Source organism: Taudactylus pleione, unplaced genomic scaffold (genome assembly GCF_031769625.1).
Source record: "Taudactylus pleione unplaced genomic scaffold, aTauple2 ptg000566l, whole genome shotgun sequence".
NCBI classification, from domain to species: Eukaryota; Metazoa; Chordata; class Amphibia; order Anura; family Myobatrachidae; genus Taudactylus; species Taudactylus pleione.
Genome location: NW_028284968.1, coordinates 585,244 through 607,735, shown reverse-complemented (window position 1 = coordinate 607,735; position 22,492 = coordinate 585,244). Strand labels below are relative to the sequence as shown.

The window sequence follows — 22,492 nt, the reverse complement described above, 5'->3', positions numbered from 1 at the left end:
GCATTTCGTGGAGTTGTCCTGTGTCCGTGGCGCTCTACGGACACGAGATGCATGATCCAGGTCCCCATTTTGCCATGTGCGTACTGTAACCTGACACAATGACGTCTCGCCAACACTTCTGTGTCCCCACTTACTAACCCTACCACAGCCACTGCGATAGATAGATACAGGGTAGTGCCAGGGATCTGGTCCCCTATCTGGGGCACATGAGACCCAACCCGTGAACTTCTGAATTTATTTTGTGTCATTTTCAGGGACCCTTAGGGAAATCTGGACTTCCTGGAATGCCCGGAGCCGACGGCCCACCCGTGAGTATCCTCACTGATCACTGACCTACGGCTATTCCGTCATGCACGCATTTGCGCCTGTACGTCATTATAAGGAGGCGGAACGCTAGCAGCCATAGTGCCTGCGCAGACGACGGACTGGGTACTATGCAGCTGACAATAGACATCTCATTGGAACATAAGATACTGTTTATTCGCCTATTTTAGCAGCTATAAAGTATCCTATGTGTGATATTCACAGCTGGGGAGATCCAAGAGTAACCTCAGCAATTGTGTTACTTCCGTATAATATTAATGTATAGAGGCACGGGCGTTTCCCGGACCTCTGATGATAGTAAGATTTCACTTTTGGGACGAGGTGAGGGTTGCGCTACTAATGCTCCTAAGAATGGAGCCCGTCAATGCACTATGCAGCAGTGCCTCGTGCCTCAGTGAGGTGTCTGGTGTGTAACAGAATAATGCGACAGAAAGTGTAAATATGTCATAAATACATATACAGAGGCATTTTCCCTTATTAGGACTAGTGAATAATTACCAGTGATTACAGGTAAAGCCTCTGTTTTAGCTTTAAAAGAGAAATGTTCCTTCCGCCCTGAGCCGCGCACAGAGACGCTTCTGTTTGGATGAATTCAAATGATTTTTTCCGAGAGTTGCACAAACTGCGCAGCTTGAATGTAAAGTGAGGACTGTGGGAAAGGAAATCTATGTAATGACTTCAGGTGAGGAAAGCGCAGAGCTCTCCTCCCAGCGCAGGGCTCGTTCAGCGCAGACAAACAACAGTACTGAGTGGTTGGTATGCAGATAGCGTCCTGGCGTTTATACGGGATGTGCGATGCCAGGAGCCCGGGTGTGCTGCTAATTGTGATGTGCAAGTGTCTAACTCTGTCTCCTCTTCATTTCACAGGGTCACCCAGGGAAGGAAGGTCCCTCCGGGGAGAAAGGCGGCCAGGTATGGGGGTGTTGTGTTCTGTCTGTGTCACCTTGATGTGTGCGTAGGAGATGGTGCCCCCTCAGGGACATGTACCGGAGGGGAGGGGGGTAAGCGGCAGTGTGATAACTGTGCTCTGTGATAGAGGATTTCTGCCCCCTGCATGTACTGTCGTCTACATCACGTTAGATTGGCCGGGCGTACCCGGATAATACATCTTTAGTTCATATTTTCCGTGGTTCTGCCACCTCCTGAGGGGTAAATAATGGACTGTGCGAATGTCCCATTGATAAAGGGATAGAATGAGCTCCAGGGGCACAAGCAGGATTTCTAGAGGAGGGGGTTTCCAGACACAGAACTGCCATGGCCTGTGTGCAAGTAGCGAGGCAGCGCTAGGCCTCTCTATAACCCTGTCCCATCACATTCAGGTACACAGGTAATGCGGCGTGCGCTACTGCTAGGTGCGGGCAGCTCTACCTTGGCAAACAGAACTGTGTGAAGTCCCTGCAGCTGGTACAAAGTCCTGACTGCGGAATAGTCCCCCAGAATCAGGACAGGCGGCAGATTGTCCTACTCTCTCATACCTTTCACTGCTTGTGCCTTTAAGCACAGCGGACGCCTGGCCGGATCTCGGGACGTTGGGGCCCCCTTTGGACACTTCAGGCCTCTCTCTTTACACAAACCAGCCCGACAGTTACATCAATAGCACCCATGTGAAATAGTTAGGCCTGCATTCAGTCTCTACAAATTACTAGTGTTCACTTTGAATAATTAGGCCTATACCCCCCCAACCAGAAAATAAACATATTTCCCCATAAAACGTCCTCAACATTACATCATTAGTTTTCACATTTAGTAAATAGCCCCCCCCCCCTCCCCAACTCAGTCCCAGCATTACATTAATAGTCCCCACATCACTCTACTAATAAATGAAAAGCTCCAACCTCACACGATTACCCCCTACCAGGAAATGAATGGCTCACTACCCCCACCCACCACAATACATTGAGACAACGTCTCCCACTAAGCTCGCTTTGTATACTGAGCCCCTCTAAGCGTTTATTCCTCTGCACGCACAATACGAAGGTGGGTACACACGGAGACCCCTGACCAGGAAACAGCTGCACGGTGTCTTGCAATGTGAGTCAGTGTGTTGGCTAATGATGTCCTGGACTCAGCCGGTACCTTCATATAATTCCGTCAGATCAGTGTATTCCTCGCGGTGACGATCGCGGTGTGTGTATACAGCCAGAAGGATGGCTACTCCTCAGTGTGTATTCATACGGCTGACCTGGCACCTCCCACCTCCCGTGATCGCCCCCCAGATCCCCTGTGTTATAGAGACTCTCCTGTAATTGATGCTACCAGACCCCGGGGGCTGTGACAGGTCTGCGCTGCTGCTGCATACATTCTGGCTGATGCGTGATAGCTTGCAGCTCAGTCACACGTGTAGCCCAACCTTTCATTATTCAGGGATTTTATCCAGGAAATCTATATCAGAAATCACGTTCTATAAAAACGGACAATTATTCCAAATAATGACTTCATGCTTTAATCATTTCTAATGTTTTGATAGGAACAAAGACAATATTGTGGGGCTTAAATGGCTGACCCCTGAGATATAAAGAATGCTCAACTTCTATCCTTTATTAATTAAGCTGAAGTAAAATCTAATTAGGAGCAATGTGATAAAGTGGAACAAGCCATATACAGTATATAACCTTTACCCTTTATATAGGGTCATACATGGTCAGCAGCTATCCTATGTAACCCAACTCATTATACAGAGTCATACATGGTCAGCAGCTATCCTGTGTGACCCAACCCTTTATACAGGGTCATACATGATCAGCAGCTATCCTATGTAACCCAACCCATTATACAGGGTCATACATGGTCAGCAGCTATCCTGTGTAACCCAACCCTTTATACAGGGTCATACATGGTCAGCAGCTATCCTGTGTGACCCAACCCTTTATACAGGGTCATACATGGTCAGCAGCTATCCTGTGTAACCCAACCCTTTATACAGGATCATACATGGTCAGCAGCTATCCTGTGTAACCCAACCCTTTATACAGGGTCATACAGGGTCAGCAGCTATCCTGTGTAACCCAACCCTTTATACAGGGTCATACATGGTCAGCAGCTATCCTATGTAACCCAACTCATTATACAGAGTCATACATGGTCAGCAGCTATTCTATGTAACCCAACCCATTATACAGGGTCATACATGGTCAGCAGCTATCCTGTGTAACCCAACCCTTTATACAGGGTCATACATGGTCAGCAGCTATCCTGTGTAACCCAACCCTTTATACAGGGTCATACATGGTCAGCAGCTATCCTGTGTGACCCAACCCTTTATACAGGGTCATACATGGTCAGCAGCTATCCTATGTAACCCAGCCCTTTATACAGGGTCATACATGATCAGCAGCTATCCTGTGTGACCCAACCCTTTATACAGGGTCATACATGATCAGCAGCTATCCTATGTAACCCAACCCATTATACAGGGTCATACATGGTCAGCAGCTATCCTGTGTAACCCAACCCTTTATACAGGGTCATACATGGTCAGCAGCTATCCTGTGTGACCCAACCCTTTATACAGGGTCATACATGGTCAGCAGCTATCCTGTGTAACCAAACCCTTTATACAGGATCATACATGGTCAGCAGCTATCCTGTGTAACCCAACCCTTTATACAGGGTCATACAGGGTCAGCAGCTATCCTGTGTAACCCAACCCTTTATACAGGGTCATACATGGTCAGCAGCTATCCTGTGTAACCCAACCCATTATACAGGGTCATACATGGTCAGCAGCTATCCTGTGTAACCCAACCCATTATACAGAGTCATACATTGTCAGCAGCTATCCTATGTAACCCAACTCATTATACAGGGTCATACATGGTCAGCAGCTATCCTGTGTAACCCAACCTATTATACAGGGTCATACATGGTCAGCAGCTATCCTATGTAACCCAACTCATTATACAGGGTCATACATGGTCAGCAGCTATCCTATGTAACCCAACCCATTATACAGAGTCATACATGGTCAGCAGCTATCCTGTGTAACCCAACCTATTATACAGGGTCATACATGGTCAGCAGCTATCCTATGTAACCCAACTCATTATACAGGGTCATACATGGTCAGCAGCTATCCTATGTAACGAAACCCATTATACAGGGTCAGCAGCTATCCTATGTAACCCAACCCATTATACAGTCATACATGGTTAGCAGCTATCCTATGTAACCCAACTCATTATACAGGGTCATACATGGTCAGCAGCTATCCTGTGTAACCCACCCCATTATACAGGGTCATACATGGTCAGCAGCTATCCTATGTAACCCAACCCTTTATACAGGGTCATACATGGTCAGCAGCTATCCTGTATAACCCAACTCATTATACAGGGTCATACATGGTCAGCAGCTATCCCGTGTAACCCAACCCATTATACAGGGTCATACATGGTCAGCAGCTATCCTATGTAACCCAACCTATTATACAGGGTCATACATGGTCAGCAGCTATCCTGTATAACCCAACTCATTATACAGGGTCATACATGGTCAGCAGCTATCCCGTGTAACCCAACCCATTATACAGGTTCATACATGGTCAGCAGCTATCCTGTGTAACCCAACCCATTATACAGGGTCATACATGATCAGCAGCTATCCTATGTAAGCCAGCCCTTTATAGGGTTAAACATCTTCAACAGGTATCCTATATAACCGCAGCCCTTTATAGGGTTAAACATCTTCAACACGTATCCTATGTAACCCCAGACCTATATAAGGTTAAACATCTTCAACAGGTATCCTATGTAACCCCAGCCCTTTATAGGGTTAAACATCTTCAACAGGTATCCTATATAACCGCAGCCCTTTATAGGGTTAAACATCTTCAACACGTATCCTATGTAACCCCAGACCTATATAAGGTTAAACATCTTCAACAGGTATCCTATGTAACCCCAGACCTATATAAGGTTAAACATCTTCAACAGGTATCCTATGTAACCCCAGACCTATATAAGGTTAAACATCTTAACCCCAGCCCTTTATAGGGTTAAACATCTTCAACAGGTATCCTATGTAACCCCAGCCCTATATAGGGTTAATCACTGCCAGCAGTTTACTATCTATGACAAATCCATTACATGGTTACACTGACAGCAGTTATGTTCAGCCTGTTTCTTATTTTAGCTAATTGTGAAGGAGTAATCTTTGTCCCATATTCCTGTATAATCTGCGTTCCCGCACTCCGCTGTATATGCTGTGTTCCCGTACTCCGCTGTATATACTGTGTTCCCGTACTCCGCTGTATATACTGTAGCTTGGCAGCTTTAGGATACAAATCCCTTCTCCAAGCATCTGTCTGCTGTAAGATAAGGAATGCCGAAGACTGTTTCTCTGATTGGCCTCCAGGTGGCAGCGCTGCTCTGCTGAGGATGAACAATTGGCTCCTCTAATGTAATATAGAATAATATAATGTAATATACAATAATATAATGTAATATAGAATAATATAATGTAAAATACAATAATATAATATTACTTGAAATCAAGTTGTTCATGTGGTGACTGAAGAGTTAATGAACTCTCAGAAGGTTATCTCATTGTATTATGTGAGGGGTGCAGCTAGACCCCAGGGCTGCATTTAAGCTTTATTTCTGTAGCCCCAACATAATATGTAGCGGACTACAGGTAATGGGCCTGATTCATTACCGATCGCAACTGCGATTACGCATGGACGATTGTTGCGTTCTGCACGTGCGTATGCATCGCATTGCGTCTACACGAAGACTCCACTGCGGTAGGACTGCGATCACAGTGACCACGCAGACCCATCGCAGTGTGATTGACAGGAAGTGCCGTATGTGGATGGTCACAGGCGAAACGCAGGCGTGCCAGTGTGTTTGAACGCCGTTACAAGGGAGTGCATAAATTAGCCACTGTGATGCCATACGCAGTTTGGGCTCTCACTGCGTGCGATGAGGTTAGCAATGCCTGAGTAAGGTCAGACATTGTGCAAGCGTGCGTGAGGCTGCGATGGTACTCACTGTTACCGATGGTTTCGCTGACATGCTAAGTATTACCGATGTGTGTAAGGTAAAGGAGGCGTCCTAATGTTAGGCTGTGACGGCATTGCGATCACAATCATTAGCATATTTTTGCAGTGAGACTGCCAGCGTGATCATAGCTGTGATCAGAATAGTGATCAGGCCCGATGTTTAATCACTCACATCAGTCCCTGCCCCCAAAGAAACCCCCAAAGAGGCTAAAGAAGGCTGAAAAGCGCTATTGTGATAGGGCTTAACTGGGCTTTTTTTTTATTTTTATTTTGCCCCTTACTATGGAAGGCGCGTCCTGCTGGGGAGCGTTGTCAGCAGCCAGATAACCTGACACTGGGTGTTTGGTTGGAGATCCGAAGCAACCGGACGAAACCCATGCAAAGATGGGGAGAACATACAAACTCCACACAGAATGGTTTCTACTCGAGAATGGAACTCATGCCCTCAGTGCTAGCCACTGTGCCACTGTGCGAGTAAAAACATGCCGTTTATAATTATTTCGTCTCAGAAGTTGGCCCCAGTAGTGTGCTTATAAGAACATGTGATAACGATGTATTTACAAGTCACCTTACCTGCAGTATGCTCCCGTATTTGTGTTTTGGATCCTGTATTGAACCCATATGATATCTGTTATACAGAAGTGGCTCAAGGCCAGAAAGAAAAAGCTCTTCTATAACAATATCCTATATACAGTCACCAGCGAGGAGCACTGCTAAACCATTCATGCAGGGCCGGCTCGAGACACGTTCGACCAGTGCGGTCGAACAGCGGCGCCGCCCCATAGAGGGCGCACCCCTCCCAACCATTCTCGATTACAGCGGGACAGTCACGTTTATTGGGCACTGCCCCGCTGTTCCACCTGCAGGCCGAAGTGTCCCGCGGGCAGTCAGGAGGTTGGGCACCTACACAGCTGTGCGGCGGTGCCGGACCCCAGAGAAGAGAATGGATGCCACGTACGGCGCATTCAGTGTATGAAGAGGGCTGGGGGCGAGCCCAGCACTGACGTTAAACAGGAGGCTTGGCCATTTTGGCTTCACCATGGGTGCCTAAGTCCCGTTCTGCACCGGGCGCGGCGCATACTGCGTATGTGTATGCATCGCAGTGCGCGAACCGGCCGCTGTGATTGGGACTGAGATCGCAGTGATTACGCAGACCCATTGCAGAGTGATTGACAGGAAGTGCCGTTTGCAGGAGGTGATGGGGGGGGTGATGGGGAAAACGCTGGCGTGCCAGTGCGTTTGAACGCCGTTGCAGGGGCGTGCATAAGTTAGCCACTGTGATGCCGTACGCAGCCTGAGGCCTGATGGCGTGTGATGAGGTGAGCAATTCCTGAGTAAGGTCAGAGCCTGTGTAAGTGTGCGTGAGGCTGCGATGGTACTCACTGTTACCGATGGTTTAGCAGATTTGCTAAACATTATGGATGTGTGTAAGGAAAAGTGGGCGTCCTTATGTAGTGCTGCGACGATGTCCTATCGCGCCTGTCGTGCAGCTCAGCGGGTTGAGGTTATATAAATGAACGATTATTTCATCTCTGGCCCAATTTAAAACCTCAATATAATGATTCTGATTGCATAAACCCTAGTCACCAGACCTGGCAGAGCATGCTGGAAGATGTAGTTCAACAGCAGCTAACTACCTGCCCCTGATATAAGGAATAAATGAATTTGAGGTTCCATAAATCTATTTCCATCACATAGATGACTTCCCATCACTCTATTCCTGCATAGATCAGACCCGCTGGCCATAAAGTCTTCTAAATTAAAACTTGCCCAGAAATAGTCTTTGCTGCCTCCTTTTCCCCCTCTGGGCGCCAATGTAGAGAGGATTTATTGCGTAAAATAGGAAACGCACCTCAGGTCTGTTCTGTCAGCTCGTCTCTCATTAGTCACCTCCCGGGAATGAATGACAGGTTAACTCTCCCCGGCCGCGGCACTGAGACACTGAGCCGATCACCAGGCCGACCTGCGGCGGCAGAGTTACAGCATTTACATTCAGCCGGCGTCCATCTTGGCGCCCTGTCAGGCAGCCAATACACCTGTACGATCAATTTGCTGATACTAGAACTTTCTTGTCCCGCTCTCTTCTCCGTTTTATGTTTCCCAACGTTCTTTGAGATTGATACTTAATAGAAGATTATATGTCGTCTTTTTCTTCTTCTCCTCAAACCGCATATTAATTAAGTGTAGCAGCCTCCTGTGCCTGCAGCGCGCTCCGTTATCAGTGTGAGACGTAGGTGTCACAGGTGTTGTGCGAGGAACTTGTGAGTTTCCTGTTGTGTCAGGTTTGGTGTAAACATATCACAGGCCCGGATTACCCCTCCACCGCCAATTAGCGCACAGCAGTACCTGAGCGTTCCCTAGAATAATCCTCTGGGAGGGGAACAGGGGGGAGTGTAGCCGCCAGTTGCTGAATTTAGACCTGGGAAGTGTTGGAGCATTATGTAAATATATAGATCAGACCAGTTCTCTGTATATAGAACGGGGGAGCTGCCTGTAACTGCCTGAGCGTCTTCTATAATATAACGGCAGGATTCAGTGATGAATGTGTCTCTCCGATGGTAAGGGGGTCTACGTCTGCTCAGGACCCGTTCATGCACATAGCTGGTGACCGTTCCTGGAAATAGGGGCGTGTTGTCCCCGTTCAGGTTAGGCTGCGGGAAGCTTCTACTCCTGCAGCCTGACCTAAAGGAGCCACCATTGGTCGCAATGGCTGCGATGATGCCTGACACCTCCTTCTGCATCTGATGGATACAATTGCGCAGGTGCTCGTGTGCGACTCTGCAAGATCAGGCCCTAAGTCCGTTAAGTGTCAGAGGGCCTGACTCAGAGACGGACACAATGGCGATTTTTTTTTACGCAGATCGACTGATAGTTTGCGCATCAGTCGCACCGTGCAGTGCGACTGAGGAGTGGTCAGAAAAACGCAGGTGTTTCTTACCGTTTAAACGCCGTTTCATGCATAAATTAGCCATTGTGATCACATACGCAGACTGAGAGCCCTCTGCTTGCCGCAAAGGCAAGATGGCTGCTCGATGTGCGTCGATGTTGCCGATCTTTACGCAGGTAAGCAATGTCGTACGCACAAGGCAGCGGTGGGCGTCCGTATACCCGGGTAAGATATAGAACTCACAGCTGCGTTCCGTGCAAAATCGTATTAGCGGACATCTTTGGATTGGACCCAGTGCTCGCACGCTGAGGTGTTAATGTACCGTTCCCAGTACGCAATCTCAGAGACCGTTATAGGCGACTGATCGCTGCCAGACAAAAATAATGTAAGAGAATGGACTTGTACACACACGTTGTGACGAGCATTCACTCTACATTACATCCGTGTCAGCGTACAGAGGCATTAATGTATATAGTATAATATAACAGGGGCAGTGCCGTCACAAGGGGGTGCGGGCCGCACTCGAATGTCACCCACCAAGGGGTTACACCAAAATGCCGACCCCCCCCTCAGTGACAGCAGCCGGGTGCTGCTTTGTATCATTACGTGCAGTGAGGGAGCCAGCACTGCACACAGAGTCTCAATCAGACCTGCTCGCGAGCGCAGGACGCTCGCAAGCGGGTTGATGGTACCCAAATGCGCATGTGCACGACGGAGGCTGCTCCGTCGTGCGCATGCGCGAGACCCGCCGAGCGACGGGGAAGCCTTCACTCGGGGTCTCGCACCAAAGGGGGCGTGCTGTCGATGGTGAGTGACAGCGCGCCCCCTTTGGTGGGCGTGGCTGCCCAGACGGAAGCATTCCCATGGGAACGACTACCGTCTGGGTCCGGCCCCACTGACATCACTAGTGATGTCAGTGGGAGTGACTTTGGCTCTGAGAGAGCCGAAAGCACTCCAGGGCTTGCGGCAGCGAGACCCTACCGCAAGGGTCTCGTCGCAAGCCCGATGGTCTTGACCATCGCGACCATCATCATGGACGCTCGCATAAGCTGTGGGTGGTAACCCACAGCTATGCGAGCGTCCAGGAGGACGCACCAAAAAAAACCAAAAACACGCCCCGATTCAGAGCGGGCGCTCGTTCAGAGCGTCCGGCTCTGAATCAGGCCCACAGTCCGCACCTCTGGGACCACGCTGGAGTGATTACAACGGGGGTTCGGGCCATAAGGCCATGCCCCCTTTCCCATCGCATGGCTTCACCGCACAAACGACATCCCTCCCTGCACTGGGTGTCACGCCACTGATGAGGGAGCCTATGTATTGTTAGCAGTCCGTCTCACTTTTTATAAAAATGTCCCCGTTATGTACTAACTAAACCGCAGGGACAACAGTAGCGATACCCACTGTCCCTGCGAATTACATCCTCGGGGTCTGGGAGGAGACTTTCACATTTTTTTTACTTCGTTCCCGGTAAGATCCCTCTCGTGCGAGAATCTTTCCATAGGCGTAAAGCAGCAGTCCCCATTGATAATAAGCCTTTTGCAGGTTGCAGATCTCTATTTGCGGTTTCTGTGCAGAGAAATGACTGGTGTGAATATTGGCAGAACCCCGGCTGCTCTCTGTGTGCGCCACATGCTGGAGGAGGTGCCTCTTTATTGATAAATCGGAAGCCGCACATCTGGCTCATGTCTCAGGCAGCTGAATGCATATTCATCGGTAACCGTACCCGACCTGTACAGCGAGCGCCGGTGACTGCGGCAGGTTTCATCCGTCGGTTTCCAGGCAACAACACAGAAGCTTCATTCAAAGCTTAAACACTGATCAGACAGGTTGGAGAAACAGAGAGAGGAAAACACAGGGCGATATAAATACCGCACCAAGGGCTTGTGGGTAGATTCCAATAAATAGTGTAGTATAGAAGAGGTAGGCAACCCCTGTGCATCTGCTGGAATTTGTAGTTCCACAATAACCCTCTAACCTCTTGTACTTCTCCCTACTTTAGTTCAGGGTTGCCTACCCTCCCGATTCGGGCGGGAGCCTCCCGATAAACGGGTGCAGCTTCCGCCCCCCTGAAAGGCAGGCAAGCCTCCCGCCGATCCCCCCTCCCCATTACCTGATAAACCCCTGCAGTGGGGGGGGGGGCGCTGACGCGATTCGCGTCATTTTGGCCCTGTCCCCTGCTTCGCAATGCCTTTTTTCTGCATTGTGTAGCGGGGGCGGGGCTAAAATGATGCGTTTGCGTGGCCCCGCCCCCTGTCACGCCCGCAAACCGACCTCAGCTCGTTTGGACCGCCCCCTTTTGCCGGCCACGCCCCCTGTTCTGCCGATCTGGCTGCTCCCTCCCGGAAGGAGCATCCAGATTGTCGGCGAGTATGCTTTAGTTTCATCTACTTCTTACCCCCCACTAGGGCACCTAACACTTGGTGCTTATGCCACCTATGTAGCAATATATATAATCCGTGTCCTGGTCCTGTATTGTATTGTTCTGTAAGTCGCTTGTCTACAACTTGTTTATGTACTGTGTAAGGCGCTGCGGAACACTTGTGGCGCCATATAAGTAAATGATGATAAATGACGATAACTGTTCTAAAGCTATTTGTCTTGTTGCTTACAGGGACCAGCTGGACCTCAAGGACCAATCGGGTATCCGGGACCACGCGGCGTGAAGGTAGGTGGAGGCCGGCCGGCCCGGGTCACAGGAAGCGTTACCGCTGAGACTACTGGCTAAACAGAGATATTCTCCATTAGGGACACATTAAAAGTGTGTGAAGTGTAAAATATCTGGCTATAGATCTGTCATTAAACTAATTGAATTATTCTGCATTACTACGGAGAAGGGGGAAATGCAGAACGGCAGAAATGCGCTTCCAAAGTGTCATAATTAAATTGGCTGAAGTGGAGATGGATGTGCGCAGCGCGGGACTTAATAGGGACGATTTAGTACTTTTAGATTTTTTTTATTTTCTTTACTGTGTAGAAGAAGCCATTAGCTGTCATTATGCGGCACCGCGCTCGTTTACAGAGGCAATCAGAGCGCAGACTCCAGGCGCAGGGGGACGAGGTGATATCTGGGGCAGCCCGGTGGGATCTTGTGTGCTGGAATAATGGGGGGTCAGGATCAGACTAGTGTCACTGCCGTAACGTCACCTGCCCAGACAGCGCCGGAAAGGGAAGCCAGGGAGACCGCGGTTACACGCGTTGCCGCCAGTGTCTGCTGTGGGCGAAATCCTTTGTGTGTACTGTATGTCCTTTTGTCTATTACGCTAAACGTGATTATAGTGCGGCTCTATTGTAGCATAAATACTAATTTTCAGTACATCTTAATGTGTTTCCAGTGCTGGTGTAGAATTGTCCATACATAGAGAATTCTTATAAATGGTTTGTAGAACAGGATATGCGCCACCGTGGAGCTTATCATACAATACATACAGAGTGATAAAAACAGCAAGAGAGGTGTTACTGTGTAATATTCCATACATAGAGAGGAACAGCATTCTGAGTCTTACACCCAGTATACAGGACAAGAGAGGTGGTACTGTGTAATATTCCATACATAGAGAGGAACAGCATACTGAGACTTACACCCAGCATACAGGACAAAAGAAGAGTAACTGTGTAGTATTCCATACATAGAGAGGAACAGCATACTGAGACTTACCCTCAGCATACAGGACAAGAGAAGTGGTACTGTGTAATATTCCATACATAGAGAGGAACAGCATATAGAGACTTACACCCAGCATACAGGATAAGAGATGTGGTACTGTGTAATATTCCATACATAGAGAGCAACAGCATACTGAGACTTACCCTCAGCATACAGGACAAGAGAGGTGGTACTGTGTAATATTCCATACATAGAGAGGAAATGCGTACCGAGACTTACCCTCAGCATACCGGACAAGAAATGTGGTACTGTGTAATATTCCATACATAGAGAGGAACATCATTCTGAGAATTACCCCCAGCATACAGGACAAAAGAGGTGGTACTGTGTAATATTCCATACATAGAGAGGAAAAGCATACAGAGACTTACACCCAGCATACAGGACAAGAGATGTGGTACTGTGTAGTAATATTCCATACATAGAGAGGAACAGCATACTGAGACTTACACCCAGCATACAGGACAAAAGAAGTGTAACTGTGTAGTATTCCATACATAGAGAGGAATAGCATACTGAGACTTACCCCAAGCAAACAGGACAAAAGAAGTGTAACTGTGTAGTATTCCATACATAGAGAGGAACAGCATACTGAGACTTACCCTCAGCATACAGGACAAGAGAGGTGGTACTGTGTAATATTCCATACATAGAGAGGAAATGCATACCGAGACTTACCCTCAGCATACCGGACAAGAGATGTGGTACTGTGTAATACTCCATACATAGAGAGGAACAGCATTCTGAGAATTACCCCCAGCATACAGGACAAAAGAGGTGGTACTGTGCCTTATGGCCACTGACAGCCTCTATATGGTCCTGCTATCTCAGTTGTCACTAACAGCCTTTTACAGTATATGGTCCTGCTATCTCAGTTGTCACTAACAGCCTCTATATGGTCCTACTATCTCAGTTGTCACTAACAGCCTCTATATGGTCCGGCTATCTCAGTTGTCACTAACAGCCTCTATATGGTCCTGTTATCTTAGTTGTCACTAACAGCCTCTATATGGTTCTGCTATCTCAGTTGTCACTAACAGCCTCTATATGGTGTGGCTATCTCAGTTGTCACTAACAGTCTCTATATGGTGCTGCTATCTCAGTTGTCACTAACAGTCTCTATATGGTCCTGCTATCTCAGTTTTTACTAACAGCCTCTATATGGTCCTCCTATCTCAGTTGTCACTAACAGCCTCTATATGGTCCTGCTATCTCAGCTGTCACTAACAGCCTCTATATGGTCCTGCTATCTCAGTTGTTACTAACAGCCTCTATATGGTCCTGTTATCTCATTTGTCACTGACAGCCTCTATATGGTCCTGCTATCTCAGTTGTTACTAACAGCCTCTATATGGACCTGCTATCTCCGCTGTCACTAAGCCTCTATATGGTCCTGCTATCTCAGTTGTCACTAACATCTTCTATATGGTCCTGCTATCTCAGTTATTACTAACAGCCTCTATATGGTCCTGCTATCTCAGTTGTCACTAACAGCCTCTATATGGTCCTGCTATCTGAGCCATCAGTTTTTTGAGGTCCAGGATGGTTTCCCCACTTTTTCATGCCTTTCTTCCCGGTTGCATTTTGTAGAAAAGTCGCACAGCCTCACTGTGACTACTGTGAATGGGCATTTCTAATAAGATTTCGCATTTCTCAGGTGATTGCATTGGTGCCGATGTGTGCAATTTTCATGAAAGAAACTCACTCCTAATTGGATTGACCCCATAGAGCACAGGTTCTCAAACTCGGTCCTCAGGACCCCAAACAGTGCATGTTTTCCAGGTCTCACAGAATCACAGGTGAAATAATTAGCTCCACCTGTGGATCTCTTAAAATATGTCAGGTGACTAATGACTGCACCTGTGCACCTGCTGGGTGACCTGGAAAACATGACCTGTGTGAGGTCCTGAGGATCGAGTTTGAGAAACACCGAGTTAGGCAGTATATTCCCTCAAGGATGCTTGTTACATAGCTGCAGGCGTGAGGTCACTACTGCTAATAATAATATGACAATAATAATAGTGCAATTAGTGTACTACTGGTCCGGCCACTAGGGGCGCAGTGATTTTAGGGTGACTTTTGCCTCTTGTGCTGGTCACTGTATATTAGACCTTTATAACTATTTCTTTGTGTTGGTCCTAAAGTCTCTTTGTTACCCGGGAGAAAGTCATTTCCAGACCCGCTGATGCTTTTTTTTTTCTAGCAATAAATCTGTTACAATGTAAAAAACCTGTATAGGAAGTGTGTAAAGAATTGTATAAATCTCAGTATCAATGTCTGGAAATGATTCCATACCACCAACATTATAGCTATCTTTAGATTCATTACACTGTGCACATGATGTGTGAACCAATATTTATCAGACTGCAGTCCATTCATTAGGAACTAGTCACATCACTGAGGCAAAGTGTGCCTCGTGTCTCCCAAACTACTATTGAATTGATTGTCTGAATAGCAGATCAACGTATAAAGTGGCTGCCTCTGCTGTGAATAGATGAAACACAAGATCTCTGAATCAGTTACAATATCCTAGATATCCAGCTATGTTATGTATATGGTTATTTTCCTGATCACACAATGCTCTGTGTACGAGGATCTGTATGCTCAGTGGTCTCTCTTGTTCCTTTCACAGGGAGCTGACGGAATCCGTGGTCTGAAGGGGACTAAGGGAGAGAAGGTAGGTGGTGAGGGGTCTCTGCTACACATGGTACAGACAAAGCCCATAGATGTCACCAGCGTGATCTTCCAGCACAGATAACAGAATACAGGATGTGTCTGGCAACAAAACCAGGCTACACAACCTTCTGCAACACATGTATGTAACTATTACCATCAGTAACTGATACATTGTTACATTATGTGGCAGTGATACAGAGATATAGGATGTAGAGGTACAGTAGGTGTGTGACTATTACTATCAGTAACTGATACATTGTTACATTATATGGCAGTGATACAGAGATATAGGATGTAGAGGTACAGTAGGTGTGTGACTATTACCATCAGTAACTGATACATTGTTACATTATGCGGCAGTGATATAGGCTGTAGAGGTAGGTGTGTGACTATTACCATTAGTAACTGATACATTGTTACATTATGTGGCAGTGATACAGAGATATAGGATGTAGAGGTACAGTAGGTGTGTGGCTATTACCATCAGTAACTGATACATTGTTACATTATATGGCAGTGATACAGAGATATAGGATGTAGAGGTATGTGTGTGCGTATTACTATCAGTAACTGATACATTGTTACATTATGTGGCAGTGATACAGAGATATAGGCTGTAGAGGTACAGTAGGTGTGTGGCTATTACCATCAGTAACTGATACATTGTTACATTATATGGCAGTGATACAGAGATATAGGATGTAGAGGTATGTGTGTGCGTATTACTATCAGTAACTGATACATTGTTACATTATGTGGCAGTGATACAGAGATATAGGCTGTAGAGGTACAGTAGATGTGTGGCTATTACCATCAGTAACTGATACATTGTTACATTATATGGCAGTGATACAGAGATATAGGATGTAGAGGTATGTGTGTGCGTATTACTATCAGTAACTGATACATTGTTACATTATGTGGCAGTGATACAGAGATATAGGATGTAGAGGTACAGTAGATGTGTGGCTATTACCATCAGTAACTGATACATTGTTACATTATATGGCAGTGATACAGAGATATAGGATGTAGAGGTATGTGTGTGCGTATTACTATCAGTAACTGATACATTGTTACATTATGTGGCAGTGATACAGAGATATAGGCTGTAGAGGTATGTGTGTGGGTATTACTATCAGTAACTGATACATTGTTACATTATATGGCAGTGATGCAGAGATATAGGATGTAGAGGTACAGTAGATGTGTGGCTATTACCATCAGTAACTGATACATTGTTACATTATATGGCAGTGATACAGAGATATAGGATGTAGAGGTATGTGTGGCTATTACCATCAGTAACTGATACATTGTTACATTATATGGCAGTGATACAGAGATATAGGATGTAGAGGTATGTGTGTGCGTATTACTATCAGTAACTGATACATTGTTACATTATGTGGCAGTGATACAGAGATATAGGATGTAGAGGTATGTGTGTGGGTATTACTATCAGTAACTGATACATTGTTACATTATGTGGCAGTAGGATGTAGAGGTGTCTGGCAGTGGTACAGAGATATAGGATGTAGAGGTGTGACTATTACCATCAGTAACTGATACATTGTTACATTATGTGGCAGTGATACAGAGATATAGGATGTAGAGGTACAGTAGGTGTGTGGCTATTACCATGAGTAACTGATACATTGTTACATTATGTGGCAGTGATATAGGATGTAGAGGTAGGTGTGTGACTATTACCATCAGTAACTGATACATTGTTACATTATGTGGCAGTGATATAGGATATAGAGGTATGTGTGTGACTATTACTATCAGTAACTGATACATTGTTACATTATGTGGCAGTGATACAGAGATATAGGATGTAGAGGTACAGTAGGTGTGTGGCAGTGATACAGAGATATAGGATGTAGAGGTACAGTAGGTGTGTGGCAGTGATACAGAGATATAGGATTTAGAGGTACAGTAGGTGTGTGGCAGTGATACAGAGATATAGGATGTAGAGATACAGTAGGTGTGTGGCAGTGATACAGAGATATAGGATGTAGAGGTACAGTAGGTGTGTGGCAGTGATACAGAGATATAGGATGTAGAGGTACAGTAGGTGTGTGGCAGTGATACAGAGATATAGGATGTAGAGGTACAGTAGGTGTGTGGCAGTGATACAGAGATATAGGCTGTAGAGGTATGTGTGTGGCTATTACTATCAGTAACTGATACATTGTTACATTATGTGGCAGTGATACAGAGATATAGGATGTAGAGGTACAGTAGGTGTGTGACTATTACTATCAGTAACTGATACATTGTTACATTATGTTGCAGAGATATAGGCTGTAGAGGTAGGTGTGTGACTATTACTATCAGTAACTGATACATTGTTACATTATGTGGCAGTGATATAGGATGTAGAGGTAGGTGTGTGACTATTACTATCAGTAACTGATACATTGTTACATTATGTGGCAGTGATACAGAGATATAGGATGTAGAGGTACAGTAGGTGTGTGACTATTACTATCAGTAACTGATACATTGTTACATTATGTTGCAGAGATATAGGCTGTAGAGGTAGGTGTGTGACTATTACTATCAGTAACTGATACATTGTTACATTATGTGGCAGTGATATAGGATGTAGAGGTAGGTGTGTGACTATTACTATCAGTAACTGATACATTGTTACATTATGTGGCAGTGATATAGGATGTAGAGGTATGTGTGTGACTATTACCATCAGTAACTGTTACATTATTTGGCAGTGATACAGAGATATAGGCTGTAGAGGTACAGTAGATGTGTGGCTATTACCATCAGTAACTGATACATTGTTACATTATATGGCAGTGATACAGAGATATAGGATGTAGAGGTATGTGTGTGCGTATTACTATCAGTAACTGATACATTGTTACATTATGTGGCAGTGATACAGAGATATAGGATGTAGAGGTATGTGTGTGGGTATTACTATCAGTAACTGATACATTGTTACATTATGTGGCAGTAGGATGTAGAGGTGTCTGGCAGTGGTACAGAGATATAGGATGTAGAGGTGTGGCTATTACCATCAGTAACTGAACTGATACATTGTTACATTATATGGCAGTGATACAGAGATATAGGATGTAGAGGTATGTGTGTGCGTATTACTATCAGTAACTGATACATTGTTACATTATGTGGCAGTGATACAGAGATATAGGATGTAGAGGTATGTGTGTGACTATTACTATCAGTAACTGATACATTGGTACATTATGTGGCAGTGATACAGAGATATAGGATGTAGAGGTACAGTAGGTGTGTGACTAATACCATCAGTAACTGATACATTGTTACATTATGTGGCAGTGATATAAGATATAGAGGTATGTGTGTGTCACTATTACTATCAGTAACTGATACATTGTTACATGATGTGGCAGTGATACAGAAATATAGGATGTAAAGGTATGTGTGTGACTATTACTATCAGTAACTGATACATTGTTACATTATGTGGCAGTGATACAGAGATATAGGATGTAGAGGTACAGTAGGTGTGTGGCAGTGATACAGAGATATAGGATGTAGAGGTACAGTAGGTGTGTGGCAGTGATACAGAGATATAGGATGTAGAGGTACAGTAGGTGTGTGGCAGTGATACAGAGATATAGGATTTAGAGGTACAGTAGGTGTGTGGCAGTGATACAGAGATATAGGATGTAGAGCTACAGTAGGTGTGTGGCAGTGATACAGAGATATAGGATGTAGAGGTACAGTAGGTGTGTGGCAGTGATACAGAGATATAGGATGTAGAGGTACAGTAGGTGTGTGGCAGTGATACAGAGATATAGGCTGTAGAGGTATGTGTGTGGCTATTACTATCAGTAACTGATACATTGTTACATTATGTGGCAGTGATACAGAGATATAGGATGTAGAGGTACAGTAGGTGTGTGACTATTACTATCAGTAACTGATACATTGTTACATTATGTTGCAGAGATATAGGCTGTAGAGGTAGGTGTGTGACTATTACTATCAGTAACTGATACATTGTTACATTATGTGGCAGTGATATAGGATGTAGAGGTAGGTGTGTGACTATTACTATCAGTAACTGATACATTGTTACATTATGTGGCAGTGATATAGGATGTAGAGGTAGGTGTGTGACTATTACTATCAGTAACTGATACATTGTTACATTATGTGGCAGTGATATAGGATGTAGAGGTATGTGTGTGACTATTACCATCAGTAACTGTTACATTATGTGGCAGTGATACAGAGATATAGGCTGTAGAGGTACAGTAGATGTGTGGCTATTACCATCAGTAACTGATACATTGTTACATTATATGGCAGTGATACAGAGATATAGGATGTAGAGGTATGTGTGTGCGTATTACTATCAGTAACTGATACATTGTTACATTATGTGGCAGTGATACAGAGATATAGGATGTAGAGGTATGTGTGTGGGTATTACTATCAGTAACTGATACATTGTTACATTATGTGGCAGTAGGATGTAGAGGTGTCTGGCAGTGGTACAGAGATATAGGATGTAGAGGTGTGGCTATTACCATCAGTAACTGATACATTGTTACATTATATGGCAGTGATACAGAGATATAGGATGTAGAGGTATGTGTGTGACTATTACTATCAGTAACTGATACATTGTTACATTATGTGGCAGTGATACAGAGATATAGGATGTAGAGGTACAGTAGATGTGTGGCTATTACCATCAGTAACTGATACATTGGTACATTATGTGGCAGTGATACAGAGATATAGGATGTAGAGGTACAGTAGGTGTGTGACTAATACCATCAGTAACTGATACATTGTTACATTATGTGGCAGTGATATAAGATATAGAGGTATGTGTGTGACTATTACTATCAGTAACTGATACATTGTTACATGATGTGGCAGTGATACAGAGATATAGGATGTAAAGGTATGTGTGTGACTATTACTATCAGTAACTGATACATTGTTACATTATGTGGCAGTGACACAGAGATATAGGATGTAGAGGTATGTGTGTGACTATTACTATCAGTAACTGATACATTGTTACATTATGTGGCAGTGATACAGAGATATAGGATATAGAGGTATGTGTGTGACTATTACTATCAGTAACTGATACATTGTTACATTATTTGGCAGTGATATAGGATGTAGAGGTACAGTAGGTGTGTGGCTATTACCATCAGTAATTGATACATTGTTACATGATGTGGCAGTGATACAGAGATATAGGATGTAGTGGTATGTGTGTGGCAGTGATACAGAGATATAGGATGTAGAGGTACAGTAGGTGTGTGGCAGTGATACAGAGATATAGGATGTAGAGGTACAGTAGGTGTGTGGCAGTGATGCAGAGATATAGGATGTAGAGGTACAGTAGGTGTGTGGCTATTACTATCAGTAACTGATACATTGTTACATGATGTGGCAGTGATACAGAGATATAGGATGTAGAGGTAGGTGTGTGGCATCAGTAACTGATACATTGTTACATTATGTGGCAGTGATACAGAGATATAGGATGTAGAGGTACAGTAGGTGTGTGGCAGTGATACAGAGATATAGGATGTAGAGGTACAGTAGGTGTGTGGCTATTACTATCAGTAACTGATACATTGTTACATGATGTGGCAGTGATACAGAGATATAGGATGTAGAGATAGGTGTGTGGCATCAGTAACTGATACATTGTTACATTATGTGGCAGTGATACAGAGATATAGGATGTAGAGATACAGTAGGTGTGTGGCAGTGATACAGAGATAGAGGATGTAGAGGTACAGTAGGTGTGTGGCAGTGATACAGAGATATAGGATGTAGAGGTACAGTAGGTGTGTGGCAGTGATACAGAGATATAGGATGTAGAGGTACAGTAGGTGTGTGCCAGGGATGTCTATGAGGGCTGGAGACCTGCAGGAGACAGTTAATGGCAGCTGGCAGGAGCCGTGTGTGTGACAAGGATTGATGGATAAGAGCTCGGCGAGAAGCCGGGCACCATATATACCACTGAGAGCAGAGGGACGCGCAGCCCTTCACATCGAGCCGGCTACAACATATCTCTATTAATAGAAGCAATTGAGTGTGGAGGAGCTCAGATCCCATGGCAACAGCCCGGCAGCTCACATTTTATCTGACTTTCCAATCTCTTCCAGGCTGGCTGCCACCCTCCGTGCCCAGGGAGCCGCTGGCACATCCTTAACCACTGCACTGCTACACCGCACATTGCTGATTGTCTCACCGACCTGTTTTCTGTCTCTGCGTAGGGTGAAGATGGCTTCCCGGGATTTAAGGGTGACATGGGACCCAAAGGAGACAGAGTAAGCTTGCCCGAAATACATGTGATAGGGGCACACTGTGGTCTGCCATTATATCATATCCTATCATTGGACTATAGTGAATGTTTGTTTAAATGTCAGTTTTATTGTTCTTTGCTTTTCTGGAACGTTATACTGTATATTACACAGGGGAGGCCGGCATATTGTCCCCGATGCCGCAGTGATGTCACTAGTTCCTAGAGAGCTGATTGGCTGCATTCTCAAGAATGGTTCAGCCCACAAAATGGCCACCGCGCTGTGCTGACTACATGCGCGCTTTTATATGTAATACTATAGTATTATATACAGTATGGTGCTATTCATAAACTACGATGTTGCAGGATATACCGTCGCTCTATAGCTTTGGAAGTAAAACTTTTTGTGACCCCAGAGTAAAACTTTTTGCTGAACTTCAGTCCCGCTCTGTTTTTCCGGCAGATCATGTAGTTTATATATTATTTACCAGAGGTTAATAAACTGTGTCATAATGGGGGGAAGAAATAGGCTGTTACTCGCTGTGAGCGGAGCGATCCTGTGCTACAAAGAGACGTTCATTATTTATACTCTTTAAACATTAAGTACTTCCACCTCTGCGGCTTCTGGGTAAATAATTAAAGCCG

At 45.2% G+C, this 22,492-nt stretch overlaps 1 protein-coding gene across 3 annotated transcripts in view; it reads left to right on the top strand.

Moving 5' to 3' along the window:
• The window catches only part of COL5A1 (collagen type V alpha 1 chain), a 221,930-nt gene that overhangs the window by 127,066 nt on the left and 72,372 nt on the right, over positions 1-22,492 (top strand). For all 3 annotated transcript variants that reach the window (XR_015871843.1, XM_088453033.1, XM_088453032.1), the window contains exons 25-29: positions 255-308; positions 1,192-1,236; positions 11,821-11,874; positions 15,506-15,550; positions 21,822-21,875. Coding sequence is in view for 2 of the 3 variants with exons in the window: in XM_088453033.1 (XP_088309159.1) it covers positions 255-308; positions 1,192-1,236; positions 11,821-11,874; positions 15,506-15,550; positions 21,822-21,875 (252 nt within the window). In the remaining variant the exon portion in view is untranslated. The remainder of the gene's footprint in view (positions 1-254; positions 309-1,191; positions 1,237-11,820; positions 11,875-15,505; positions 15,551-21,821; positions 21,876-22,492) is intronic.